The 26,808-nt window shown below is 41.3% G+C and overlaps 1 protein-coding gene across 1 annotated transcript in view; it reads left to right on the top strand.

Annotated features, from left to right (window-relative positions):
* Positions 1–26,808, top strand: part of NPSR1 (neuropeptide S receptor 1) — a 791,066-nt gene that overhangs the window by 655,257 nt on the left and 109,001 nt on the right. The window contains exons 6-7 of the mRNA XM_063924892.1: positions 749–825; positions 12,974–13,063. Of these exons, the coding sequence (XP_063780962.1) occupies positions 749–825; positions 12,974–13,063 (167 nt within the window). The remainder of the gene's footprint in view (positions 1–748; positions 826–12,973; positions 13,064–26,808) is intronic.

Below are 26,808 nucleotides of genomic sequence, written 5' to 3'. Positions count from 1 at the left end.
AGAGTTTTCAGCACAGCCAGGAACCTTGTCAGCGATTGGCATAGGGGGCTATTGCCTCAAAATGTGGAAAATATGATGTTCATCAAAATCAAAAACAAATTCCATGAGTAAGACCTTTCCTCACAATTATGTCAAAGTACAGAGACTTCCATAATGGTGGATTCCAGCATGGATAAATTGATATTGTATGGGGTTGATGTACACACTGCAGAAGGTGAGGATGAAAATGGTAGTGAAAATTACATCTTGCCACTGCAGAGCTGTTAGCTTAACTGGCATAAGCTTATCGGTAGCTTGTTTTGTGGGGGCCCAAACAAACCAAGCACTTCAGCCACAAAAGTGGCATTCCCTGTTGCTGAAGTGCTTGGTTTGTTAAAATGTGGATGTTCTTTTTAATATCCAACATAAGGGTGGGTCAAAGGGCCCAAGGACAATCCCATCTTGCACCACTTTTCATTTCTGCCACTGCTGTGTGTCAATGTTTTATAGATCTAGGCGCTACTATACAAACACAGGTGCATTGGTCGATTCTACTCTCCAGGCTCCACTGCTGGATGTGGAGCCTGGAGATGGGCAGAATCGTCCCTAGACACTGAACAGCATCCTCTTCTTTACTTCGGCACTGGCCAGATCCTTACTCATTGTTTTTTCTGCCTTTTTATTACAGAAAACAATATCCTCAATGCACCCAATTAATTCTGTCTACAAAATATAAAATATGTGTAATAATTGATATTTTTTTCAACAGTGTGATTTACTTCATTGTCATAAGGACCATATGGGCAAAGAGTAAAGCACATGCAGTGATCATTTCCAATTGCACTGGTGAGTTATTTGTCTTGTTTTTATTCTCTTTATTGGTCGTACTTGCACAATTCTGGACAGAGGCAAATGCTCAACTTCTATAAGAACATAAAATATTACAGATGTTAAAAACATATATTTTTCAAATTTTGTGTCCTGTAAATTTTGGTATCTTCCAAATTTAGAATGGAAAGGCTTATCTTAAATTTGGTCCTGCTCAGGATTTGTGGAAAGGCCATGTAGGGTTAAGCCTAGGCTTATAGATGTGCTGGGAAGAAGGCCACCCATTGTTTCATCATGTACAAATGTGTCCTCATACACCTAATGTCTACATGCCACATGGCACAAAACGCTTGGTATGACTGACATGCTCCGAGAGGAGTAGCATACTGTACTTAATATTTTTTTATCTTATTGGCATTGCAGATGTAGCAAGACACCTCTCAAACTGTACTAGAGATGCTGGACTGTGACTTTAGCTGCACAGGAATTAGTTTTAAACATGTACAAATACAAAAAAAGACGCTCGATGCGACCGAGTCGCCCGGGACCTGGTATGCCGAGTTGGGCTATTTACCACAACATAAGCAGCAGTGTATGGGGATAAATCAGCACAAAATGTACTTAATTTATTTTCCATATACTGTGTGCCTGTAAAAATACATACATTTATTATATAAATATACTGTATATACAGTATATATATATATATATATATATATATATATACATATACACATGTATATATATATGCACACACACACACACGTAAATATGGTTTGGGTATAAGATCCCGTAGGATGGGATGGTGGCAGTCAGAATACCATAGCTGGCATCCCAATGTTGGAAATCCTGATGGTGGTTAGTAATACATTCTGACTTACCCCTTATCCGTAACCCTCCCTTACCGCAACCTAACCCCAACCTCCTGTATTAGGAAATTACCTTAACCTCCCCAGTTAGAGCCTAAACCTAACCCCCTGGTGGTGCCTAACTCCAACCCCCCTCCCCAAGGCCTAACCCTAACACCCCAGGTGGCGGCTAAAGTTGCCCACACCTGCAGCTTAACCCTGACCTTCCTGGCTAGACTTACCCTTGGGATTCCAGATGTTCGGATTCTGGAATCTGGATCCTGATAAATTGAAAATTATGGGCCCACCTACCATGATTAGATGACCTAATAATATGGGTCTCTAACATTCCTAAGGTTCAAGTCCAGAGCGCAGGACCCCCTAGGCCAGCACAACCCAACTGTTCCAAGGCATCACACAAGTAAGGAGTAGCAGTTTATGTGTTAGAATGTGTTAGAGTATGCAATTTATATGTTAGAATTAGATTGTGTGGTCCAGCTTCCCACCCCTCACCCCCACCATACACAATTACAGGGGAATGGGGAAGTGTCTTGGACAATACACCCTAATTTTAAACAAAATGAGTGGTGCTCCTATATAGTGCTACTTGTAGTGTCATGCAGGTAAACTAAGATGCAAGGGAACACGCTAAGGCAGTTCTCAAACTTTTTTGAATCACAGCACCTATGGAATAAGATTTTTTTTTCATTGCACCCTCTATACCAAAAGTTTCTTAAGAAGTTTAGAAAGAAATATTAAATTGAGTAAATTGTGTTTATATCAAGTGCACTGCAGGGGGGCAGATATAACATGTGCAGAGAGAGTTAGATTTGGTTGGGTTATATTGTTTCTGTGCAGGGTATATACTGGCTGCTTTATTTTTACACTTCAGTTTAGATTTCAGTTTGAACACACCCCATCCAAATCTAACTCTCTCTGCACATGTTATATCTGCCCCACCTGCAGTGCACATGGTTTTGCCATCTGCTAACAAATTTGCTGCCACAATCAGGTCTGAATTAGGCCCAAAGTTTTTAACCACAAACAAGTGCAATGTCAAAGCTTATTTAACAACATGATATAATAAATCAATTTACTGTAACTAACAATATTCTACTACATTTATAAAATGTGGACAAACTTTGAATGGCTATCGTAGGTTTTATCACATGTGTGCAAATTACGTTATTGAATAAGTAATGTATTTTGTAATCTGAAAATAAAAAAACCAACATAGACCATAGATTTTTAATCTAAATTTCTTTATCCTAGCTCTGACTTCCGAGAATGAAGGGCAAAGGATATTAGACAACAATATAAGGAGGGTGGATAATTCATTTTACTTTCTTGATAATTGCATCTGACAGTAGCAGACAGCAGATTAAAGATTAAATAATCATTAATGGTTGAGAAAATTATTGACAAGAACAATTCTAGCATTTTTTTCTTTTGTCACTGCTGGTTTTAATAGTAGTTTCTTTTGAATGCCTGTCATTTCACTTTGCAAATTGTATATGGTAATCAGCTGTAAACCAATGACAGATACATTTCTCTAGTGTAACAATTCAAGAAGTTTTCATAATTGGAAACCTGTCATGAGAGGATCTTTTTAGTTGAGAATAAATTCTTTTGAACTTTGGAATAAATTAAACGTTCTTTATTAAGAATATGTAGCTCTCTTTTTAATAAAACCAAAAGATTAGGGCAAAGGATTTCTCATATATGAAAATGTTCAATATAGAATAATATGTCTGTGGGTAGTACATAGTGAAGTACTCCCTATCTCTTTGACTTTCTGGTTTTTGTATATTTTTCTGTATATTTATTGTACAATAATGGCACTCACCAAATATGTGGCTCAGCTATATCACAGATCTCTAAGTCTGATACAAACGCTTGGGAAATGCTCTCCATGTGCTTGGAGGTATCTCCCACAAATGAAGAGCAGGCATTCATCATTACAGTATGTTAACCATACTTGCTGACTTTCAGTTGGAAATGGGCAGGATGCCAGAGGGTGAGCTCATAAACATTACAGAAGAGTAGGTAAGTATAATGTTAACTGGGTGAACCATCAAGGCACATTGATGCAAATTCAAAGCTTTTGGAGACAAGCATTTGGGTTATGTTCTGGACTTGAATGCAAGTCAGATGTGAGTGTGGCTGCATTGCATGCACTTTCATTGTATTCACAGTTGACCACACCACCCCTATGTATCGAATTGTGAAAATAGCCCTTATCGGTAGTGTTTTTGCACCAGTCCTATACATACAGCAAAGGATACATCTGAAGTCATTTCTCTGCATACATACAATCAACTCTACATACAGTAGCTCACAATTTGGCCTACATCGCCATAATACACTCTCAGTACACTAGCCTACATGCATATGCCTAGTTCCACCTCTTCAGCTGCAAGTGGAGACGAGGTGAGATTCAGATCACTCTTTGAAAAAGCCACTCATAGTTGTAGATATATGGCTCAGACCATGGTGCTGATTTATTTTTGTAAGGAATTTTACAGCTTCAAAGGATGCATCTGTGCAATTCTGTGTCATTAAAATTTGAATGCTGCAGGAGGTGTCTGTAAGAGATAGACACCTCCTGTTTGCATTTATGGTGATCCAAGTGCTGCGTTTGTATGAAAACAAGGAAGATTATTTCCACAAAACGGATTTGTGTGCAACTCTGCTTTGCATATAACCTGAGAGTGTTTAGTTTCACTGCTCTTGTGTAATAGATGCTGCTTTGCAGCTAATGTGCTTCATTCAAGTGCAAACAAATTTTGTGTTAAATTATCTGGAAATGGATTCTGGTGAGGATAAGACAGGGGAGAGACATATAAAATGTATGCTCTTAATGGAAGGATGCAATGGATAAGAACTGTTATTTACTACAACAATCAATGCACACAGAGCCAGATACAGAGATGGACGCTAAATGCACAGCAGCCGCATCTTTGGATGCAGCTGCTGTGCAGCAATATGTAAAGCAGCATGAGTAATCTGAGACAAGGACACGGCTATTGACCTTGGAACACACAGAAAACAGGGTCAACGTACCTCAGTTTTCTGTAACGTTGGCCATTGCCGGCCTTTCCCCACCTTCAAATGTCTGTAGCATGCCAATGATGCTGTGGCTTAAATGGCACTTCGGCCGTCTTCACAGACACAGATCTGCACATGCACAATACAGATCTTTGGCATGCGCAGATAAAAAAAAATAGATATGTAAAGAAGATATACTGTATGTAAACCATCGGGTTTGTGTTCATCTCTAAGGCCCTCATTCATATGTGGCAGTCTGAAGCTGTTTCGGGATGACGGAGTGGCGATGGTCTCCTTTTGTGAAAACAGAGGCATCAATTTAAGATTTAAGGGAAGGAAAGAGGCAAGGATCACCACTCTTGGATGAGATTTCATGGCCTCTTACAAGCCGCCCAATGGTGTCACAGTGATCTGATGATGCATCCTAGGATGCAGATCAGGTCACTACAGTAGTAGGAGGTGTCTACTTGTAGTAGATACCTCCTGCTATATTTACATACAGAGCTATTTACTAGAAGCAGCAATGACAGGCAGGGCCGGTGCTAGGGTGTTTGGCGCCCTCCTGCAAACTATACATTTTGCACATTTCTACAAACAGATGTGGCCGAACTCATTCTACCCGCAAACAACCACATCGTGCATAAGACTAGCTGTGGCCAGTTCGCGGGAGCGTACACACCATGCAATTGTATGGATCGCAGGTGCATGCACACTCACGCATACCCATGGGCAAGCTTATCATGGCAAACAAATCCTGTTTGCTGAGAAAGCAGAGGGTGAAAAGAGAGGATGACAGGGAGAGGGTGAGAATCAGAAGCAGGTGATAGGGAAAGGGTGAGAATCATAGGGTGACAGGGAGCGTTTAACAGAATAAAGAGGTTATGGGTAGAGGAGTGAGTGACAGGGAGAGGGTGGCAGGAAAGAGAGGTGATGGGAGAGGGGTGGATGAGGGGATGAGGAAGAGGTTATACACCTCGAAACGCGTTGGCTATTAGACATCTACACGTTTGGCTATTGGACATCCACACTTCCGGATCCAGGACGTTTGCGGATAGACTTCCACTGGTAAGCTTAGGAGCCAGAGCAGGGTGAAGTCTGGACCACCCTGCCGTATATACCACCTGCGGCTCCTTTGCTATGCTATGGGTACGATTTCATTCTGAGTTTGGGACATTTGTCCTTAGAAATATTTTATGCATGTTTGTTTTATCTCATTGTATTAAATTTATTGTCATTTTTTTATATAATTGGATGACATTCATTTTGAGATATTTACTGATTATACGGGTTAAAAAAGTGAATCATCAGTAATTACTTCTGCACCCAGCCACTGAAAGGGGGCGCCCAGGTCACTCTATCATACATTCTCATATCTGTTTCATTTGGGGGTAAGGGAAACCCCTCAGTGTGTCCAAGGCAGCACCAAAAAACTTTCAGCGCCCAACGAGTTACTCCAAATTCCATATTTGAACAGGCAGGGCCGGCCCGAGCTTATTTTATTTTAGTAAGCAAAAATCAATTCTGGCACCCCTTGATGGTTGCGCATGCCACAAAAGGGGTGTGGTTTTACAAGAAAGGGGTGTGACTATACAATTGTACCCCCAAGGGTAAAGGGCCGGGGTGACAGGGAGATGGGGGGTGACTGAAGCAGGGGCGACGGAGATAGTGTGTGACTGAAGCAGGGGCTACAGCAAGATAATGGGTGACTGTGGCAGGGAAATAGCAGGTGACTGAGGCAGGGGCGATATGGAGATAGTGGGTGACTGAGGCCGGGGGGAGAGGGAGATAGTGACAAGGGACATTACACAGGGAGCAGGTGCACACTGACACACACATACTCACACATTGTGCAGGGAGAGCTGGCAGCCATGCAGAGGCACATACCATTTTACCTCTGTCATGGGGCTGCTACAGCTTCCTGCCGTCACCACACGCTGCACTGTTCCCTCTCCCTATTTCTGGGCATCAGGGAAGGGCTGCGAAGCAGAGAGAACTGTGTCCTGGAAGAGCGGGCGGCCACGGCGCTGTAGAGAGTGAGTCACGATGACTCACTGTCTGCAGCAGGGCCCTCTACTGTCTGGCGCTCTATGCGGCTGCGTAATCCGCGTATGCGCCAGGACAGCCCTGGTGACAGGGAGAGAGTGACAAGAGAGAGGGTGAGAGTGAGTCAGTAACCAGAGAGAGAGGTGATGCAGTGGGTGATAGGCACCCCCCAATGATTAATTAAGCAATTTTCCAATTAGCTTAGTCTTTAATAACTTACCTTCTGCAGAGCTGCCTCTCCTCCGATTCTATTTTTCTTCTCTAGCGTTGCAGAAAGATCTTCCAGGGACCGGCTGGGCACAGGAAAGGTACATACTACACCTGTACCCCCTCAACGCACACTACACTGCAGCCACTGCCCTGAAGCCCACTCCCACACACTACACTACACTACCCTGCACCCCACACACTACATCGCTGCTACCCTGCACCTCTCTCCCTGCACAAACTACACTACACTTACCATCTGTGGCTGGCTTCTTTCTTCATGCAGGAGTTGGTCCAACGGTCAGAGGATGCAGCAGCCCAGAACAGAAAACAGCGGACCGCCGGAGCAGGTGAGTATTCCCTTCTTTTTTTTTTTTTGCTCCACTGGGTTTTCAAAGCAGAAAACCCAGCATGCAGAACATATTTTTATTATGCCACGTACCCCCCCTCCCCAGTACACATTGTTTATATGCCACTTTCACCACTCCTCAGCATACATTGACACCCCACCTCCACATAACACATTGACATGCCCCCCATCCCCAGCACACATTAATATTACACCTACGCTCCTCCTCCCCTGCCCAGCACACATTAATATTACACACCCCCCCTCCCCAGCACACACATTAATGTTACACCTACACTCCCCCCCCTCGCCAGCACACATTAATATTACACTTACACTCCCCCTCCGCAGCACACACATTAATGTTACACCTACACTCCACCCCTCCCCAGCATTCATTAATATTACACATACACTCCCCCCCTCCCCAGCACACATTAATGTTATACCTACACTCCCCCCTCCCCAGCACACATTCATTTTACAACTACACTCCCCCCCTTCCCAGCACACATTAATGTTACACTTACACACACACCCCTCCCCAGCACACATTAATGTTACACCTACACTCCCCCCCTCCCCAGCACACATTAATGTTACACTTACACTCCCCCCCTCCCAGCACACATTAATGTTACACCTACACTCCCCCCCCTCCCCAGCACACATTAATATTACACCTACACTCCCCCCTCCCAGCACACAATAATGTTACACCTACACTCCCCCCTCCCCAGCACACATTAATGTTACACCTACACTCTCCCCCCTCCCCAGCACACATTCATTTTACACCTACACTCCCCCTCCCCAGCACACATTAATGTTACACTTACACACACACCCCTCCCCAGCACACTTTAATGTTACACCTACACTCCCCCCCCTCCCCAGCACACATTAATGTTACACTTACACTCCCCCCCTCCCAGCACACATTAATGTTACACCTACACTCCCCCCCTCCCCAGCACACAATAATGTTATACCTACACTCCCCCCCCTCCCAGCACACATTAATGTTACACTTGCACTCTCCCCCCTCCCCAGCACACATTAATTTTACACCTACACTCCCCCCCTCCCCAGCACACATTAATGTTACACCTACACTCCCCATCTCCCCAGCACACATTAATGTTACACCTACACTACCCCACCTCCCCAGCACACATTAATGTTACAGCTACACTCCCCCACCTCCCCAGCACACATTAATATTACACTTACACTCCCCCCTTCCCCTCCCCAGCACACTTTAATGTTACACCTACACTCCCCCACCTCAGCAGCACACATTAATATTACACATACACTCCCCCCCTCCCAGGCACACACATTAATGTTACACCTACACTCCCACCTCCCCAGCACACACATTAATGTTACACCTACACTCCCCCCCTCCCCAGTACACATTAATGTTACACCTACGCTACCCCACCTCCCCAGCACACATTAATATAACACCTACACTCCCCCACCTCCCCAGCACACACATTAATGTTACAACTACACTCCCCACCTCCCCAGCACACATTAATGTTACACCTACACTCCCCCCTCCCCAGCACACATTAATATTACACATACACTCCCCCCCTCCCCAGCACACACATTAATGTTACACCTACACTCCCCCCCTCCCAGCACACATTAATGTTACACCTACACTCCCCCACCTCCCCAGCACACATTAATATTACACTTACACTCCCCCCCTCCCCAGCACACACATTAATATTACACTTACACTCCCCCCCTCCTCAGCACACATTATTATTACACTTACACTCCCCCCCTCCCCAGCACACACATTAATATTACACCTACACTCCCCCCCTCCCCAGCACACATTAATATTAAACTTACACTCCCCCCCTCCGCAGCACACATTAATATTACACATACACTCCCCCCCTCCCCAGCACACACATTAATGTTACACCAACACTCCCCCCCTCCCAGCACACATTAATGTTACACCTACACTCCCCCACCTCCCCAGCACACATTAATATTACACTTACACTCCCCCCCTCCCCAGCACACACATTAATGTTACACCTACACTCCCCCCTCCCCAGCACCCCCCCTCCCCAGCACACACATTAATGTTACACCTACACTCCCCCCCCTCCCCAGCACACATTATTACACCTACACTCCCCCCCTCCCAAGCACACACATTAATGTTACACCTACACTCCCCCCTCCCCAGCACACATTAATATTACACATACACTCCCCCCCTCCCCAGCACACACATTAATATTACACTTACACTCCCCCCCTCCTCAGCACACATTATTATTACACTTACACTCCCCCCCTCCCCAGCACACACATTAATATTACACCTACACTCCCCCCCTCCCCAGCACACATTAATATTAAACTTACACTCCCCCCCTCCGCAGCACACATTAATATTACACATACACTCCCCCCCTCCCCAGCACACACATTAATGTTACACCAACACTCCCCCCCTCCCAGCACACATTAATGTTACACCTACACTCCCCCACCTCCCCAGCACACATTAATATTACACTTACACTCCTTCCCTCCCCAGCACACACATTAATGTTACACCTACACTCCCCCCTCCCCAGCACACACATTAATGTTACACCTACACTCCCCCCCCTCCCCAGCACACATTATTACACCTACACTCCCCCCCTCCCCAGCACACACATTAATGTTACACCTACACTCCCCCCCTCCCCAGCACACACATTAATGTTACACCTACACTCCACCCCTTCCCAGCAATCACATTAATGTTAGAACTACACTCCCCCCCCCCTCCCCAGCACACATTAATGTTACACCTACACTCCCCCACCTCCCCAGCACACATTAATATTACACCTACACTCCGCCACCTCCCCAGCACACATTAATATAATTACACCTACACTCCCCCACCTCCCCAGCACACACATTAATGTTACAGCTACACTCCCCCCCTCCCCAGCACAAATTAATGTTACACCTACACTCCCCCACCTCCCCAGCACACATTAATATTACACCTACACTCCCCCACCTCCCCAGCACACATTAATATTAAACTTACACTCACCCCCTCCGCAGCACACATTAATATTACACATACACTCTCCCCCCCCTCCCCAGCACACACATTAATGTTACACCAACACTCCCACCCCTCCCCAGCACACATTAATATTACACATACACTCCCCCCCCTCCCCAGCACACACATTCATGTTACACCTACACTCGCTCCCCTTCCCAGCACACATTAATGTTACACCTACACTCCTCCCCCTCCCAGCACACATTAATGTTATACCTACACTCCCCCCTCCCCAGCACACATTAATATTACACCTACACTCCCCCACTCCCCAGCACACATTAATATTACACTTACACTCCCCCCTCCCCAGCACACATTAATATTACACTTACACTCCCCAGCACACATTAATGTTACACCTACACCCCCCCCCTACCCAGCACACATTAATATTACACCTACACTCCCCCACCTCCCCAGCACACATTAATGTTACGCCTACACTCCCCCCTCCCCAGCACACATTAATATTACACTTACACTCCCCAGCACACATTAATATTACACCTACACTCCCCCACCTCCCCAGCACACATTAATATGACACCCCCCCAGTCAGCATGCATTAACATTACAGTTTTTCTCCCCCTCCCCCTCCCTTTTTTCTGCAGCGAAATTTACCTGCGCCTCTGCAGTGTCTTAGCTCCTCTGTGCCTGTGGCTGGCTGCTCCTCTACTCATGTCTGCAGGCTCGTCCACCACTGCACACAGGCAAGTGCACCATGTGACTTCCCGGGTTTTAGTGACACCACGGAGGGGAGGGGAGAGAGCAAATGGGTGTTCAGAGTCAGGGGGAGGGAACAGGGGTGGACAGGGACGCTGCTGTCGGTCTCTAGCTTAACGTGCAGTGGGAGGAGCAAGGAGGAGAGGGAAGGGCCCTGACACAGGAAATCCTTACATTGAAGAGCTGGTGCTGCTGCTGCTCTTTCAGTTTGACAGCTCTGTGCATCAGCAAGTCTGCAGAGCGGGGAGCGCCTCTCTTGCCCAGCGCCTCCCTGCTTTGCAGACCTTGCTGAGCATGTAGCGCTGGGCCTGATGACAGGGGTGGAATCCCAGAGGCAATGGAGATGCCTACCTCTGGGCTCCAAGCTCTGAAGGAGCACCTTAATGCACCTGTGTGGTTATCAGTGGGATCCAAGTGTGACCGCTGCTCTTGCAAAAGCTATGCGGCGCACCCGCTGCTGCTGCTGCAGAGATAATTGGCTCTATCACAGTAGCCCTACTAACACCTGCAATAGGGGACAGGGCAGCACCCACTTGGTACCACTCAGTCTGCGCTGCAGCAAGCAACGGTGTACCCACTGCTGCTGCTCTGCTGTGAGATGGGCCCCACCGGGGAAAGCTGATTCTGCATGCTACAGATGGCTGAATGTTGTATACACAGTATACACAGGGAGTCTTGCAAGGGGGTAAGTTTATTGTTATATAAGTGTGGTTTGCTCACTTGTGCAGTTATCCTGACGAAGGGGAGGTGGTCCCCGAAACGTTGATAGCACTAATACACGTTTGATGCATTTTTTCAAGTCTTTGAGTGCCGCTTCGTTTGTTCTTGTTCTTGTTCGTGTACTGGGGTGACCCCCCTGGGGGAAGGCACCTGAGCAAGCTGGTCCTGTGGGACTTCTGGAGTGCCGGAGTCAAGGAGTTGTTTTATATATATATATATATATATATATATATTTACTGTATATATACTGTATATAGTAAGGAGATCAGGGTAGGGGTACCCGCTCCTTGGGTAGATGGTCACCTCCACACACATCAGCAGGGAAAACAGCATGCCTGTCCAGGGTTTCTGTGCAATCTAGCCATGGCTAGTTTTATTGGGCAGTACTATATAAAACAAAGCATGAAAATAAATCTTCGCCCGTCTGGGCACTCGCAGAACATAATAGATTCCCTCTCTGAGAGTTGTATAACCATTATGCCCCTGCCACAAACATATGCATATGCACAGTACTTACAGTCAGTAATCACAGTGTCTCAAAACAAGTTTGCAGTTTGTTTCCCCAGGTAGTTTGCTCTGAGCCAAGCCCTGACAGAGCTTATTTCAGCCTCCTAGAGGTACCAGCCCTAATTAGCCTGCGCTGTGGCTGAATGCCTAAAGACTGGAAATGGATCTTCTGAAGGAGTCCTCCCTTCCATTTCACATCCACACCCCCAGGACCCATATACGGCTTTTACTAAAAGACCAAACTCTCATTGAGTTTGTTTAGCATAACAGACATTTCCTGGGGTTTGAAAATACAGCAGTTGCTTTTCCAACCACATCTGAATGAAGGCCTTAATTAGGCCCACAGTGCTATGATGCATGTATTTATCACTTCTGCCAAACTGACTGCATTTTTAAAAGTTGCAAAGTTTTAAACTATTACTAGCCAAAAGAGCTGTACTGTATCTTTTAAACTGAAGCTAACTATCACCATGGTTTACTGAGAATATGTATATAAAGGTCTAATAAGTTTGATGAAAACCACTTGTTTAAAAATTGCAAAATGGTGAAATAATTTTGTGTTCTAAATATTTTTTGTTTATTTTTTATTTATTTATTTTTTAGATGGGAAGTTTTGTGCTAGTTACAGTCACCGAGGACTCATATCAAAGGCAAAAATGAAAGCTATAAAATATAGCATTGTAGTCATTCTTGGTAAGTACCTGTTTTTCTAGCAGTGACACCTGTGTAAATGAAATGTATAAACAACATCACTGAAACATTTTTTTACAAGTTATAATGGTGATTTTTCTTAATTCAAGAATATTTTCAAAGATTCTTTAGAAATAGTATGAATGCTGTAATATAAATTTGTACTGATAGTTAATGTTGTATACCTAAAAGGTCTATGGTTTTTTATGTGGATATTCATATGCAAATTCTACTACAAACCAACCTCCTGATGGTCTGGATCATTAAGTCAACCCTAATTAGGTCGACAGTTAAGAGGTCAACCCCCATATGCTAGACATAGAAAAGTTCAATATGGTCAATAGGTAGACAAGGTCATTAGGTGGACATGTTAAAGGTAGACAACGGAAAAGGTTGAAAAGTACAAAAGGTCGACACATTAAAAGGTCGACATGGAAAATTGGCAACTCAAAAACAGGTCAACACATCACTATTTTGTTTATTTTTGGTGTAATTTTCACAGTCAGAGCACAGGAAACCCGATTAGTGTACCACGTCCCCTTGCATGGCTCATGTTACCCACCATGCTGCGGGCAATGTGCCTAGCTATGCTACCACTGCACTCAGCACAGGTTACTATTCCCAATCATAGTCCACGTGGACAATAAAGTAGGAAAAAGGTGGAGAAAATGCAAAAAAAAAACTTAAAAAGTTGTGTTGGCCATATGTGTCGACCATTGTCACGTTGACCATTTGAACCTGTCAACATTTTGTACCTGTCTACCATAAGCACTGTCGAAGTTTTACATGTCGACCTTATAACCATGTCATTAATGCTTGTCGACCTTTACTGGTTGACCTATTGACTGTTGACCTTTTAACTGTGAACCTACTGTATAGTCCAGATATCCCTCCTGAGTGTCATCGTCTGCTGAACTTATAAAGGTAAATGACCTGCATTGATGGTTCCTAAAGAAAAGGAACATATATCTTATTTCTGAGCCCCAACACTATTTCAAGACTAGTAGTTATGTGCGGATGTGTCTGTCATTTAAATACAGTGTCACATTGCAATAATTAAACTTTAATAAAAGCTTACGGTAATTGGGTACAGAATGTTTATTTATGGCAATGTCTCTCTTTAGTAGAACATTTTTTGTCCTTTCATTTTGATTCCAGATAAACAAAATAAATACTATAATAGCTTGTAAGATTTCATGAAGTGATTATATTAAATGGAAGTTGACTTGACTTTACACTTGAACACCAATATTCATACTATGCTTTGTAAGTTAAATTATGATCCAACCCAAAACATAATTATCTATTGAATATATGGTTCACTTATTGTTCAATATTGCAAATGATAAATGGTATGTGTATTTTAGGTATTTATATGGTACATGTGATTGTGTATTTTTATAAAGTATTTTATGTAAAGTGTTATTATACTTGTTTCCAGTAAAAGAAAATAATATAACAAGTCTCTTGGTTTTTTAGTAAAGGCAAACATCTCATTATCACTGTGTTTGGAGTCACTGAAGCGCATAGACATATTTTTTTCTTATATTCTAAATTATCTTCAGGCATTTGCAAAGCCTGAGTTTGTGCAGCTAGTGTCTACCTAACACAAGTGAATTAACAAATTATCTATAGAAATCTGCGCCTGGGATTTGGGTGTTTAAGTACACCCATCTGTTTTTTGTCTTTGTTCTATTGCTATTCCCAAGGCAGCATTCTCTTTTTAAAAGTAATTGATTTAGATTTAGATATATACATATTAAATTATCTATATTGGTGAGTTTGCCTTTACTTATGGCGGAATTTAGAAGTTATTATGAAAGAAAAAATAGGCGAGATATGTATTTATCATCTATGACATTTAAAGATCATGAAAGCAATCCCACCGATACCAATTCTGATATGAATAAACAATTCTATCATTTGGAAGATCTCTTAAAAGATGAGATGAGAAATTGGTGGGATGGGATCTCATTACAACAATATGTTGATGCTAAAATTATACCAAGGGGTTTAAGATTATTTAAACATCTATCTATTATTGAAAACCCGTTATTGCAGAAAAAATGGGATGAGACACTAGATACCTGTTCCTATTCCTTGATGAAATTACTAATACAATATAGAGATGAGAAGGTAACAAAGATAACGGAATCAATCGATGAGGTTAAAGAAAACCTTCTCAAATTTAAAGACCACCCTAGTTTTAAAAACAAAGATGAACAAATTAACTTACGAGTGGAAAAATTTGAGAAGGATTTAGTATACCTCAAAAAACAGAAATATGCCCGTGATCTGGAAGATTACAAAACAGATTCAGTTAGATCGTATAATAAAAGAAGTAGAGATACTAAACGAACTGACCACTCTCAACCAAAAACATCTGGTACTATAAATACGAGAAATACATATAGGACCTATCATTCCCCCAGACCCAATAGATTCGAGAAGAGAACCCCCTTATATCAATCACGAGACAGATTTTATTCAAAGGACAGGAGAAATAAATCTGAAACTATGACCCAGGGTGAAAGAAATACACCTAACCAGTCTAAGGATTTTCGTCAGTACACCAAATTTCACCACCCAAACCCATACGATCATTTAACAATACATACCCCAGGAAAACGAAGGCAAAGAGAGGGAGAAGAGGAGGAAGAGGAGAACAAGGTTCAAGTAGATACTAAAGGTATATATAACCTCTCTTCTCATGAATTAACTACCAATCAGCTATCATTATTACAGAAAGGTTTAAATTATGTTCCAACAAAGGAACCAAATATTTGTTTTTAGATTTAAATAAATTCACGAGAGAGCTCTGCAAGAAACGTTATTTTGCAGCAAAAAGTCTAAATAAAGGTACAGGCTCACAAAATATCGTTGAGATGCCAATTATACTAGATGAATCTGACAAAGATGGACTCTTATGTTTAGAAGAATTACTCAGAGATAATTCCAATACTGTAAATTTATTTGATATAGAGACACATAGGACCTTTTCAGATATACCTAAATTTAAAAAGAAGTCTCAATTTTTTCTGTTAGAACATAAGAGCTCTGCGATTAATATCTTTTACAATAAGACTCTGAGTGATTTCAAAAAGATCTGTCAAAAGACACATAGTAAACCCACAGGTTATCAAAATTTATCAAAAGCAGAGAGATTGGCTCTTAAAGAACTAAAAGATACTCTCTCTTTGGTCATTAAACCAGCGGATAAGGGGGGGGATCATCATTCAGGATCGTGAAGATTATGTTTCAGAGGCAAACAGACAACTACAAGATACTAAATACTATAAATCTCAGGAGGGTGATCCCACCTCCCCTTTTCTGCTGGAATATAAAATGATGTTAGATACAGCTAAAATGGAGAATGCCATCTCTGAGGATGAATTTTATTTTTTGTTATGTCCTCACCCAGTCACTCCTGTTTTTTATCACTTACCTAAAATTCACAAATCACTTATATCACCTCCCGGGCGCCCAATTATTTCAGGTATAGGGTCACTCACATCTAATTTATCTTATTTTGTTGACACCCACTTACAAAAGCACGTTAACAATTTGGAATCACATATTAAAGATACCACTCACATTTTACAAAAAACAATGGGTATGCATTGGACTAGAGGGTGGGGATTCCTCACCCTCGATGTCCAGACTCTCTATACAAATATACCCCATCAAAGTGGAATAGATGCGGTTAAATACTATCTTATGAAAGATGAGAATTTATTGGATAATCGATGTGATTTCATCTTGCAGTCTATTTGGTTTATTTTAACTTACAATTATTTTTTATTCCACGACACTTATTATTTACAAGCACTGGGGACGGCCATGGGGACCAGATTTGCGCCTAGCTTCGCGAATCTCTACATGGGCCGCTTCGAGGAAGAATATATATGGGGCGGTCCATTTAGAGATAATCTGGTCCTCTATGGCCATTTTATTGATGATTTGTTTATTATTTGGGAAGGTGGTCCTTCACGTGCACAAGAATTTGTCAATTACCTTAATTGTAACACATTTAATCTCACCTTCACTCACACATTTAATTTCGACACTGTTAATTTCCTAGATGTGGCATTTTCTATACAAAATGATATAATTATATCTTCTAATTATGTCAAACCTGTAGGAGCTAATAATTATTTGCATTATAACAGTGCTCATTATAAACCATGGGTTACTAATATCCCAAAAAATCAAATAATGAGATTAAGACGTAATTGTACGAGAGATGAAGATTTTTACGACCAAGTGGAGATTATGATGAACAATTTTCAACGTAGGGGATACCCAAAAAAACTTCTAGATGAATCTAAAGTATATGCAAGATCTCTTGATAGATTGGATCTCATTACAAAAAAAAAAGAAAAGAAAGATAAGGAATTAACTAGGGGCCCAATAGAGATGATAGATAATACAGAAACAACATCAGAACAGCACTATGCCCCAAACCAGAAGCTACTGGATACAGTGACGTTCCTATCAAAATATAATTCTAGGTCTAATGAAATTAAAAAGATCGTTATGGCAAATTTTGGGATTCTAAAACAAGATCCGATTTTGGGTGAATCCATAGGAGAGAAACCACGAGTTACCTTTAAAAAGAATATTAATATTAAAAATATATTGGCACCGAGTGAATTAAGAACACAAAAAGATAAAACTATAGTAAATACATGGTTGCCAGTAAAACCCATTGGCAATTATAAATGTAATAAGCCCATTTGCCTGACGTGTAATCATATTACTAATAAAGCACTTTCAGTGATATCTAGTGCAAATGGAAAAAGTTTTCCTATAAAACAATATCTAAACTGTGAATCAACAAATAGTGTTTACGTACTGCAGTGTCCTTGTTCACTGCAGTATGTAGGCAGAACTACAAGATCAATAAAATCTAGATTTAGAGAGCATAGAAGAAACATTATTAATAAATCCTTGAAACATAGTGTGTCCAGACATTTTGTAAGAATGCATAATAGTGATCCGAAGGGGTTGACTCTGACAGTTGTTGAACAATTTCTTAACACAAAACGAGGGGGTAATAGATTCCGTAATGTTTGTCTGGGGGAGTCATCCTGGATTTTTAAGTTGGACACTCTAAGTCCAAATGGTTTAAACGAAGCACTTGATTACACACCATTAGATTAATTAGACAATTAGAGTATAATTAGTGTGGGTACTTTTGGGGTCATGAGAGTACAGAGAATTGGTATATTTAATTACAACCTCAGTGTAGGTCCATCAGCCAAGAGTAAATATAGTGGACCATGAATTTGGGGGTTAATATTAAAACAATAGAATGAAAATAACAGAATGGTAGTGATATCAGATATTTATGTGGTTAAGAAGGTTATTTATAACTTTATTGTATGGTTGATCTTCTCTATATATATGTATATATTTATTAATATATTATATATCCTATTGTATCCTATTTTTGGAAATCTAACTACGTATTTCAAGTATATCTGATATAATATGGGTATATTGTGTTTATGTTTATATTAATTGTCCGCCAAAATCAAGAGAACTGTTTTATTATTATTATTATTACTATTATTATATATTCATTACATTTTTATTTTACTAGTATGGTCTAAATTTTGTGTATGTAGACTAATTAAAACAATATAGCAGTCTATATAGATAAATAAGTAAATTGCTCTCAGTATCATGCAAATCGAGATTTCAACTGAACAAACAGGTGATCGGAGCTTCTCATTAAGAGGTGGATAAAAAGGTAACATCCCACTGAGAAGCCAGTCTTGAGGAAGTCCCGAGAATTAACGGGACGAAACGCGTTGACGTCATCACCCGGTTCTCACCGCTGCATGTGTGATTTCACCCTTGGCAGCTCCTGCCGTCTCTGTCGCTACAGCCGCCTCTGCCGCTCTCAGCTGTGCCGGACCTCTGCTGCTTGTCTCAGCCGCACTCAGGTGTGTCCCCCGGCTGCCGTCGAGGAGGACATTGTCTATTGAGGACGAGTATACCTGCGGCTGACTGCTACTGTGGTTCTTTGGATGCTGCCTGTGACAGCGCTAATGATCTAACAAAGACTCCGCTTTCTCTGACTGTGTGCTTTAAACGCTGCCCGCCAGCCTGGAACTCCCTAAGGTATATCCTGCACTTGTGCTATAGTGCTACTTTGAGGAAAGGGTAAATGTTAACCCCGTCTGATCGGGCAAAACACATTACGGAGGACTAGTCCTGCACTGGGACGCCAGTGACAGGAAGAGTGGAGATATTTATTTAAACATTTATATATGTTATTTCATTACATTTATACCGGCACAGAGTATTGAGAGTTATGTGGCAGTAACGGTAACTGAAGCAGCTGATCAGTGTTTCCTACTAATTATATATCTATGTAGGATTATTGGTGAAATCAATCAATCTAAGTGGCTTTTTAGTCTATTATCACCTGCAATAAGGATTGCAATTGGTTGAATCAATATAGCTATTTTAGCTGATACATGTGATTGTGTATTTTTATAAAGTATTTTTATGTAAAGTGTTATTATACTTGTTTCCAGTAAAAGAAAATAATATAACAAGTCTCTTGGTTTTTTAGTAAAGGCAAACATCTCATTATCACTGTGTTTGGAGTCACTGAAGCGCATAGACATATTTTTTTATTTATATGGGTGTAGTACGGCTGACCGGCAGTCTCCTGACCGCTGGTCAGCTTACCGACGCCGGGATCCCGGCAGCATACCGACGCCGGGATCCCGGCGGGGAGGGGCGAGTGCAGCAAGCCCCTTACGGGCTCGCTGCGCTCGCCACGCTGCAGGCTCGGTGGCGACCTGCGGTCGCCACGGGTTCTATTCCCACTCTATGGGTGTCGTGGACACCCACAAGTGGAAATAGTCCCTGTTTGTCGGCATGCCGACCATCGGGACAGTGACCCGTCGGGCTGGTGGAGGAGGTCATGTGACTGTCGGTCAGCTGACCAACGGTCACATGAATACCACCCATTTATATTTATTGAAAATATCTGACTGTTGTGTCTGTTAGAACTTTGGTTCTGCATACTGGCTTATAGATGTTCTATATTGACTTTCAGTAGTTACTAGTTCTATTTACAGAACTAAAAAAATTAAAACAGAAAGGGGGCGTGACTTGACTATGTGCCTGAGTGGATGTGCTTCCTGGAGCTCTTCCTATTTACCCCTTTATTGCAGTCTTTTCGGAGGTGCCCCTGAGTCAGTCTTGCCAGCAAATGGCTATTTCCACTTACCAACACCATATGGTCTGCTGGAAACATCTCATCTGCTTGTCACCCATCGATTACCACTGCAGCCTACTGCATGATTCAAGCAGCAGACTCAATTTCCAGATGGGGAGATTGTGGTACTGGGCTGCTCTTTCATAATAAATTTACTCCTGACAGACACCAGTGGTCAGTGGCAGACTTCTACTGTCAAGAGGTGCTCCTAGGCTGCATAATATTGCAGATTGCATTAGAATTGGACAGCTACGTGTGGTGGATCCTGGCATCTTCATATTGGATCTGCTTTGTCTGAAGGCTACTTGTTTAGTGCCCTATTCAAAGCATAGGAGAACTTGCAGTAAGGGACACAAAGTTACAGCGTTCCCAATAGGTCCTAGCCAGAGACAACTTGACCCCCGTTACTTCTGGTAATGTTCACTAGAATGAACACTACTTGTACTGGTTTGGGGCTGTGAACCAAATCGTGCTGATCTGATTTCTTTTACTGGAAACCCCCCCCCCCCCCATTACCTCTGCCTGGTCTTCTGGCTTTGAATAGAATCATATAGAAGCTTCCATTTTCTTATGCTGAAGAATACAGTATACCTCCTCCACACCTGATTGTACAACACAGGGATACAGCAACCTGGCAATCTTACATATACACTCAGCAACAAGGCCTTTTCATCATTCATTTGATTCCTGGGATTATAAATGCACTCTACTCAGTCCCTTATATGGATCCACAGGTATTTCCACCTTACCTTCCTCCAGAGCCATGGTTTATGCTGAAAGCAATAGAGAGATCCATTTCTGTAGTGGTTTCCATCTATTATGTCAGTGGTACTAGTGATGCTGGTCAGGTCACTGTATCTTAATAATATTGTTGTTTTCTGAGACTGATCACTGCTAGATTTCAATACCAATATTTCTTCAACTTCATGCCTCCTGCTTAATTTTTATATTATGTGATTGTTTCTCTATGAACGTGGTATTAAAGTTAAATTCCTGAGAGTACGGGACTTGTATAAAAGTAGTAGTTAGCTCCAATACAGAGTGCCGCTGCTATCCCATAATTCTACTGTGTTTCATAGCTATACTATAGTCACTTACCTACAGCATTACATCTAACAACTTTTATTGACTTTCTATGGAGAGATATCTCTCCCCCTCAACTACGCTAAAGCCACAACATCAAAGACAAGAGAAACGTAGGGATGATCCTAATATGGTTCCAGATGCGGACACAGAGGCAGTGACACCAGCAGCAAAGAAAGCAAAAACACCACAAGATCCCCTTACATCGACGCAGGGGTGTAATTCCTCTTACTTTACTATTACTGATTTAGTTGAAGTCATAAAAACAACTATGGGTCTTCTCCTGTCTCAGGCTGTTTCTGATATTACTTCACAACTCCAACACCTTACTCATAGTCACTGAATCAGAACCAAGAGCAGGTAAAGTTTTTCAAGATGTTTCTCAGTTAAAATGTACTGTCCATATGCTAGAGCAGAACAAAAATCACTGATGGAATAAACTTGATGACCTAGAGAACCTGTCTTGTTGGAACAACATTAGACTGGGGGGCCTTCCGGAATCCGTTAGGGTCCAAACTTAGCGCATTTTGGGCCTAATTCAGATCTGATTGCTGCTGTGCATTTTCACACAGTGGGGGAAATTCAAATGTTTGAAAAGTCAGTTGGGAGTCTGTTTTTTCCTATCTAATAGACAGGAAAAAACAGACTCCCAATTTAACTCTAAATTACAGGAGGACATTATTTTAGCTAATAGCTCTATTTCTATATTGGTATTTTGTGTAGATGCAGATCCAGATGGTAATTTTTTACTAGAGTAGCAGCTGAAGCCATCTAAAGCACTAGGTCCAGATGGACTTCCTGCCATATTTTATAAGATACTATTACCCTGATTAGTTGAAACCCTGGTCTCTTTTTACAGTCATGTAATCAAGACTAAGACACTTCCACTTTAATTTACTTCTGCAATAATCACAGTCCTTCCAAAACAATGTAAAGATCTGTAGCTTCCAGGGTCTTATAGGCCAACCTCATTGCTAAACATAGATTATAAGATGCTAACAAAAAATGTATACTGACTGATTGAAACATATTCTACTACAAATTATACAAGTTCAAACCAGATTTATTCTGCGGAGACATTTGATACTTAACAGTCTTAGCTGCTGTTCCACATTTTCACTCTTCTCATTACTCTGAGAAGTGTCTAGTTATAGAGTGGCAGCTAAAATAAATGGCAGTGTTATACCTATGTTAAACCAAAGGAAAACAGAAGGCAAATAAACAAACAAACCAACAAGATAATGGAAGGACTTCGTTACAACCACAAAACTCAGGATCATTATGTGGCCTCTCCTGACCAGGACCAGGATTACCACCTCTCTGGCTGAGAACATCAAGTCCTACCCCTGGGACTATCCCTCAAGATGAGCAGGGAATTGTGGGAGGAGACCAGGACCAGGCTCAGCAGGGTTGTCTCCATTGCTCCTGAGTGTGCTCCCACACTCTCATATCCACCTGTACTATGATTTTATCAAAATAATGTTATCCCAATTTTCCTTCTACCGCTGGTTACCTGCAGTTGTTTTTTTTCCTCTGTGTTTTTTTTTCCTCTTCCACCCCACTTTGTGCTTTTCCTGTTACCTCCACCAAACCTTGCCATTGTGCCCTTCATACAGGGTACATCATACATCATACAGGGTACACAAGTGTCAGTTTTTCCATAAATGCACTGGGCCCTTGTTTGGCTCACCTCCCACAGTGTAACCTGCATAGTGCACCCAACATGGCTGCCCCATCTGGTATGCTTGTATGTGGATGGGATGAAAAATACATGGACCTGGTGGTTTTGTTGGAACCCTACTCCGAACTTTAGGACTCTGAAATCACCCTCATTTTGTGTCATCTCTTCTAAGGGTAGACTTTTGCACCCTGGGTAAACCTACGCTGTGCGCCCAAGATGGCTGCCGCACCTGGTTCCTTGTGAGGGTGGAATACACAACCCTTGGAAGTTATTACCCAAAATGCCTACACCAATCATGCATTATGCTTTCTGTGTGCTTAAGGTTTTCTTTTATGTCTGCGTGGCTGATCTATTGCTGTATTACTTAGATCCTCTGTATTATGTGCATTGTTTTTAATGTCTGTAAAGCGCCTTGAGTCCTGTTGGAGAAAGAGCGCTATATAAATAAAATTATTATTATTATTACTCTACTCCTAGGGTCTACTTCAGACCTGATCACTAGGCTGCATTTTCTCACAGACCGATAAAATCTGAACTGCGCATTCATATGCACTGCAATGCGCAGGCGTGTTGGACCGCAGCAATGGGGATCGCCGGTCAGCGATGGGATGGTGCAAAAAAAGCAAATGCACAGGCGATTGCAAGGAGATTGACAGGAAGAGGGTGTTTGTGGGTGGCACCTGAGCATTTTCTGGGAGTGTTTGCAAAAACAAAGGTGTGTCCAAGCATTTGAAGGGAGGGTTCCTGACATCAATTCCGGTCCTGGACAGGCTGAAGTGATCGCAGTGGCTGAGTAAGTCCTGGGCTGCGCAGAGTCTGCACAAAATCAGTTTGTGCAGCTCTGCTACACATGCGATCGCACACTTGCACAGCTAAAATACACTCCCCCCATAGGCTGCGACTATCCGATCACAGGGCTGCAAAAATCGCTGCCAGCGATCAGGTCTGAATTACCCCCTAGTGTGTTAGTTTCTTTTGAAGCAGAAAAGGCTTTCAACCTTTTGGTTTGGAATTATCAAAATATAATCATATTTTACTCAAAACATAGCAAAACTCTAATCCATGCACTTATTATCTTCCACATTGATTATTGTCATAGTCGTCTTATTGTTTTTTCCAAAAATAGGCTCTCACCACTACAATCCATTTTGAATGCAACTGCGAGGTTGGTCTTCTTTGCTAGAAATTCATCATCTGCAGATCCACTCTGTCAGTCTCTCTATTTGTTACCGGTATGCTACCATATTCAGTCTAAACTACTTGTACTTACATACAAAGCTATTAACCAAACTGTATGACATACATCTCTTCACTCGTCTCAAAATATCTCACTTACTGACCTATCCTTTCTGCACAAGATCTGCGTCTCTCAACCTACACGCATCATTTGTTCCCACTCAAAATTACTGAACTTCTTCCAGGCTGCACCCATGATATGCAGCATGCCTATATTCCGTATGTAATGTAGAGAAGGGGAATGATCCCTACAAAGAAATAGGAATCAAAGAAAAAGCCTCTTTTTGGGGGCACTCTTTCAAAATTATATTAAATGTTTATTGTTTAAAATGTATACTTTATTTTTACAATTAAAAGGGAATATGTATAGAGAAGGGCAAAAAATACCTATTGGTATGCCCTGACAAACAGTCAATACAAATTCAATGGTATAATCCTCCAAATACAATAATTCGCAAGAAAAAAATATAGTTTGTAGCAACCTCTGTGTACAGAAATGTGTTTTAGAGTGCAGATGGTGATCACTGTACTCTAGACACAGGATGCAATTTTATTTAAATCTTATTGGAGGTAATTAGTAAATCAGATGCTGGGTGAAAATTTCTGAGCGAGATAATAATATGTTTAGGTAGGCAAAGACAACCGAATCTATAGCATACTTATTAATATCTTAATATATGTTATTATAGAGCAGGTTCCAAAGGTGAAAAATCCTTCTAAACAGAATTGCAATTGTTTGGTAAGTTACAATACAAACATTTTGTAACTAGCAATCAGTAAATAGAATGAACAGTGTCAGTTGTTTCAAATCTTGCTGATAATGATCAAAGTGACTGTATCTGCCTAAACAGATGTAATGAGTAAAGAACAAAAAAGAAAAAAAAAAAAAAAAGAACAAAGGAAGAAAAAGTATCCATGCCGTTAACCCGCTAACTTCTGCTGCCTTCCCATGTGTGGAAATTGTCACAGTGAATGGGAGGTGAGAGAGCCAGCAGCCGGAATGTATATGAAGGAAGTTAGTGGCGTTACTTGCTGTTGCCAGGAAAACAGGGAGGGGTTATCCTGATAACATGTCTGTCATTGCAGAAAAAACCCTCTCCCGTCCCGCAATGAGTGCGCGCCGAAAGTACCTTTTGGAGATGTGATCCTGCTGTGAGACACTGTCCTAGCTTGGACGCGTCTCTGTGGTTGTGCCTACGGGTCCGGGTCCGTGAGCTGTGCACGGGTTACCCGATGGGACGTAATGATGACGTCAATAGCGCTGGAAGCGACGTACGTTTCACCCTAGCCGGGCTTGTTCACACTGAATCCTAATGTGGTTACTGATGCCCTGAACCTATATACCGGTCCTGGCCAATCATACTTGGGGCTGCATAATCAGAGGTATAATTGGAAACCAAATTGTTGTACTACATGTATGGACAGAGTCTAATTAGTATGTATGCCCAAAGGCGGGGTAGACACAATTAGTCTGTAATTAAATTGAATTGGATTATAACGGTAAAATAAATGAATATAAAAGTAAAAATAAAAATAAAAATAAAAGTGAAAAGAAATTATATATATATATGTATATATACATATAAACATATATATATATATATATATACAATAATATTGATATTTAATAATTTATATAAAAATTATATGCAAATAAGCCTAATCAGTGGACAAGGGACAATTAAACCTGATAGTTGCACAAATTATAAGGACTAAATCAAATTGGTATATATACCTATAAACAAAATTAATTAATTGAGTTGTAAATTAGACTAAGAATATAACAATGAAACAAATGAAAAATATTGATTTATATGAAGAATATATACACATTTTTAACACGAATAAGCCCAATCAATAGACAGGGGACAGTTATTATTAAATGTACAGGTATTTGGAACTTATGTGGAGGTCTGTGATCCATTAACCATTCGTTTATTGCTCGCATGGTAATTATATACGCGCTCATGAGTTTAAAAAGATATTTTGAAAAATTGGAAAAAATGAATGGAGAATGATGCTAATTAGTAACATAAATCATTAGAGACAAATGAAAAAATAAAAAATAAAATATAAAAACAAGCATACTCGTATATGCAAGTTATTTGCACCCTCTCATATGCATACTCATGTATGTGCATGTATTAATCGCATGCACAATGTGCTGGATAATATGAATGGAATTTTAATTATTGAAAAGTGATTATAGAGGGATCACTATAATTTTACAAAAATTATTACAAAAATTATTATAACACTCATGATATATAAAGAAATCCGTTTTAAAATTTAAATACTAGTCTCTATGTATTATTAAGTAGTTAGAAAAGCTCCATAATTGATTTTTTCATTAAGTCCTCCTGGTGAAAGAGATCCAAGCCTAAAGATCCATTTACTTTCTTTTTTCAGGAGTTCCTTGTTGAGATCTCCTCCCCTCAGGCCCAAATTTACCTTTTCCAAACCGAATATTTTTAGGTCTTCTGAGGAACCTTGATGTATCTTAAAAAA

Source organism: Pseudophryne corroboree, chromosome 5 (assembly GCF_028390025.1).
Source record: "Pseudophryne corroboree isolate aPseCor3 chromosome 5, aPseCor3.hap2, whole genome shotgun sequence".
NCBI classification, from domain to species: domain Eukaryota; kingdom Metazoa; phylum Chordata; class Amphibia; order Anura; family Myobatrachidae; genus Pseudophryne; species Pseudophryne corroboree.
The sequence above is the reverse complement of the archived record's forward strand: the minus strand, read 5'-3'. Positions and strand labels throughout refer to the sequence as shown.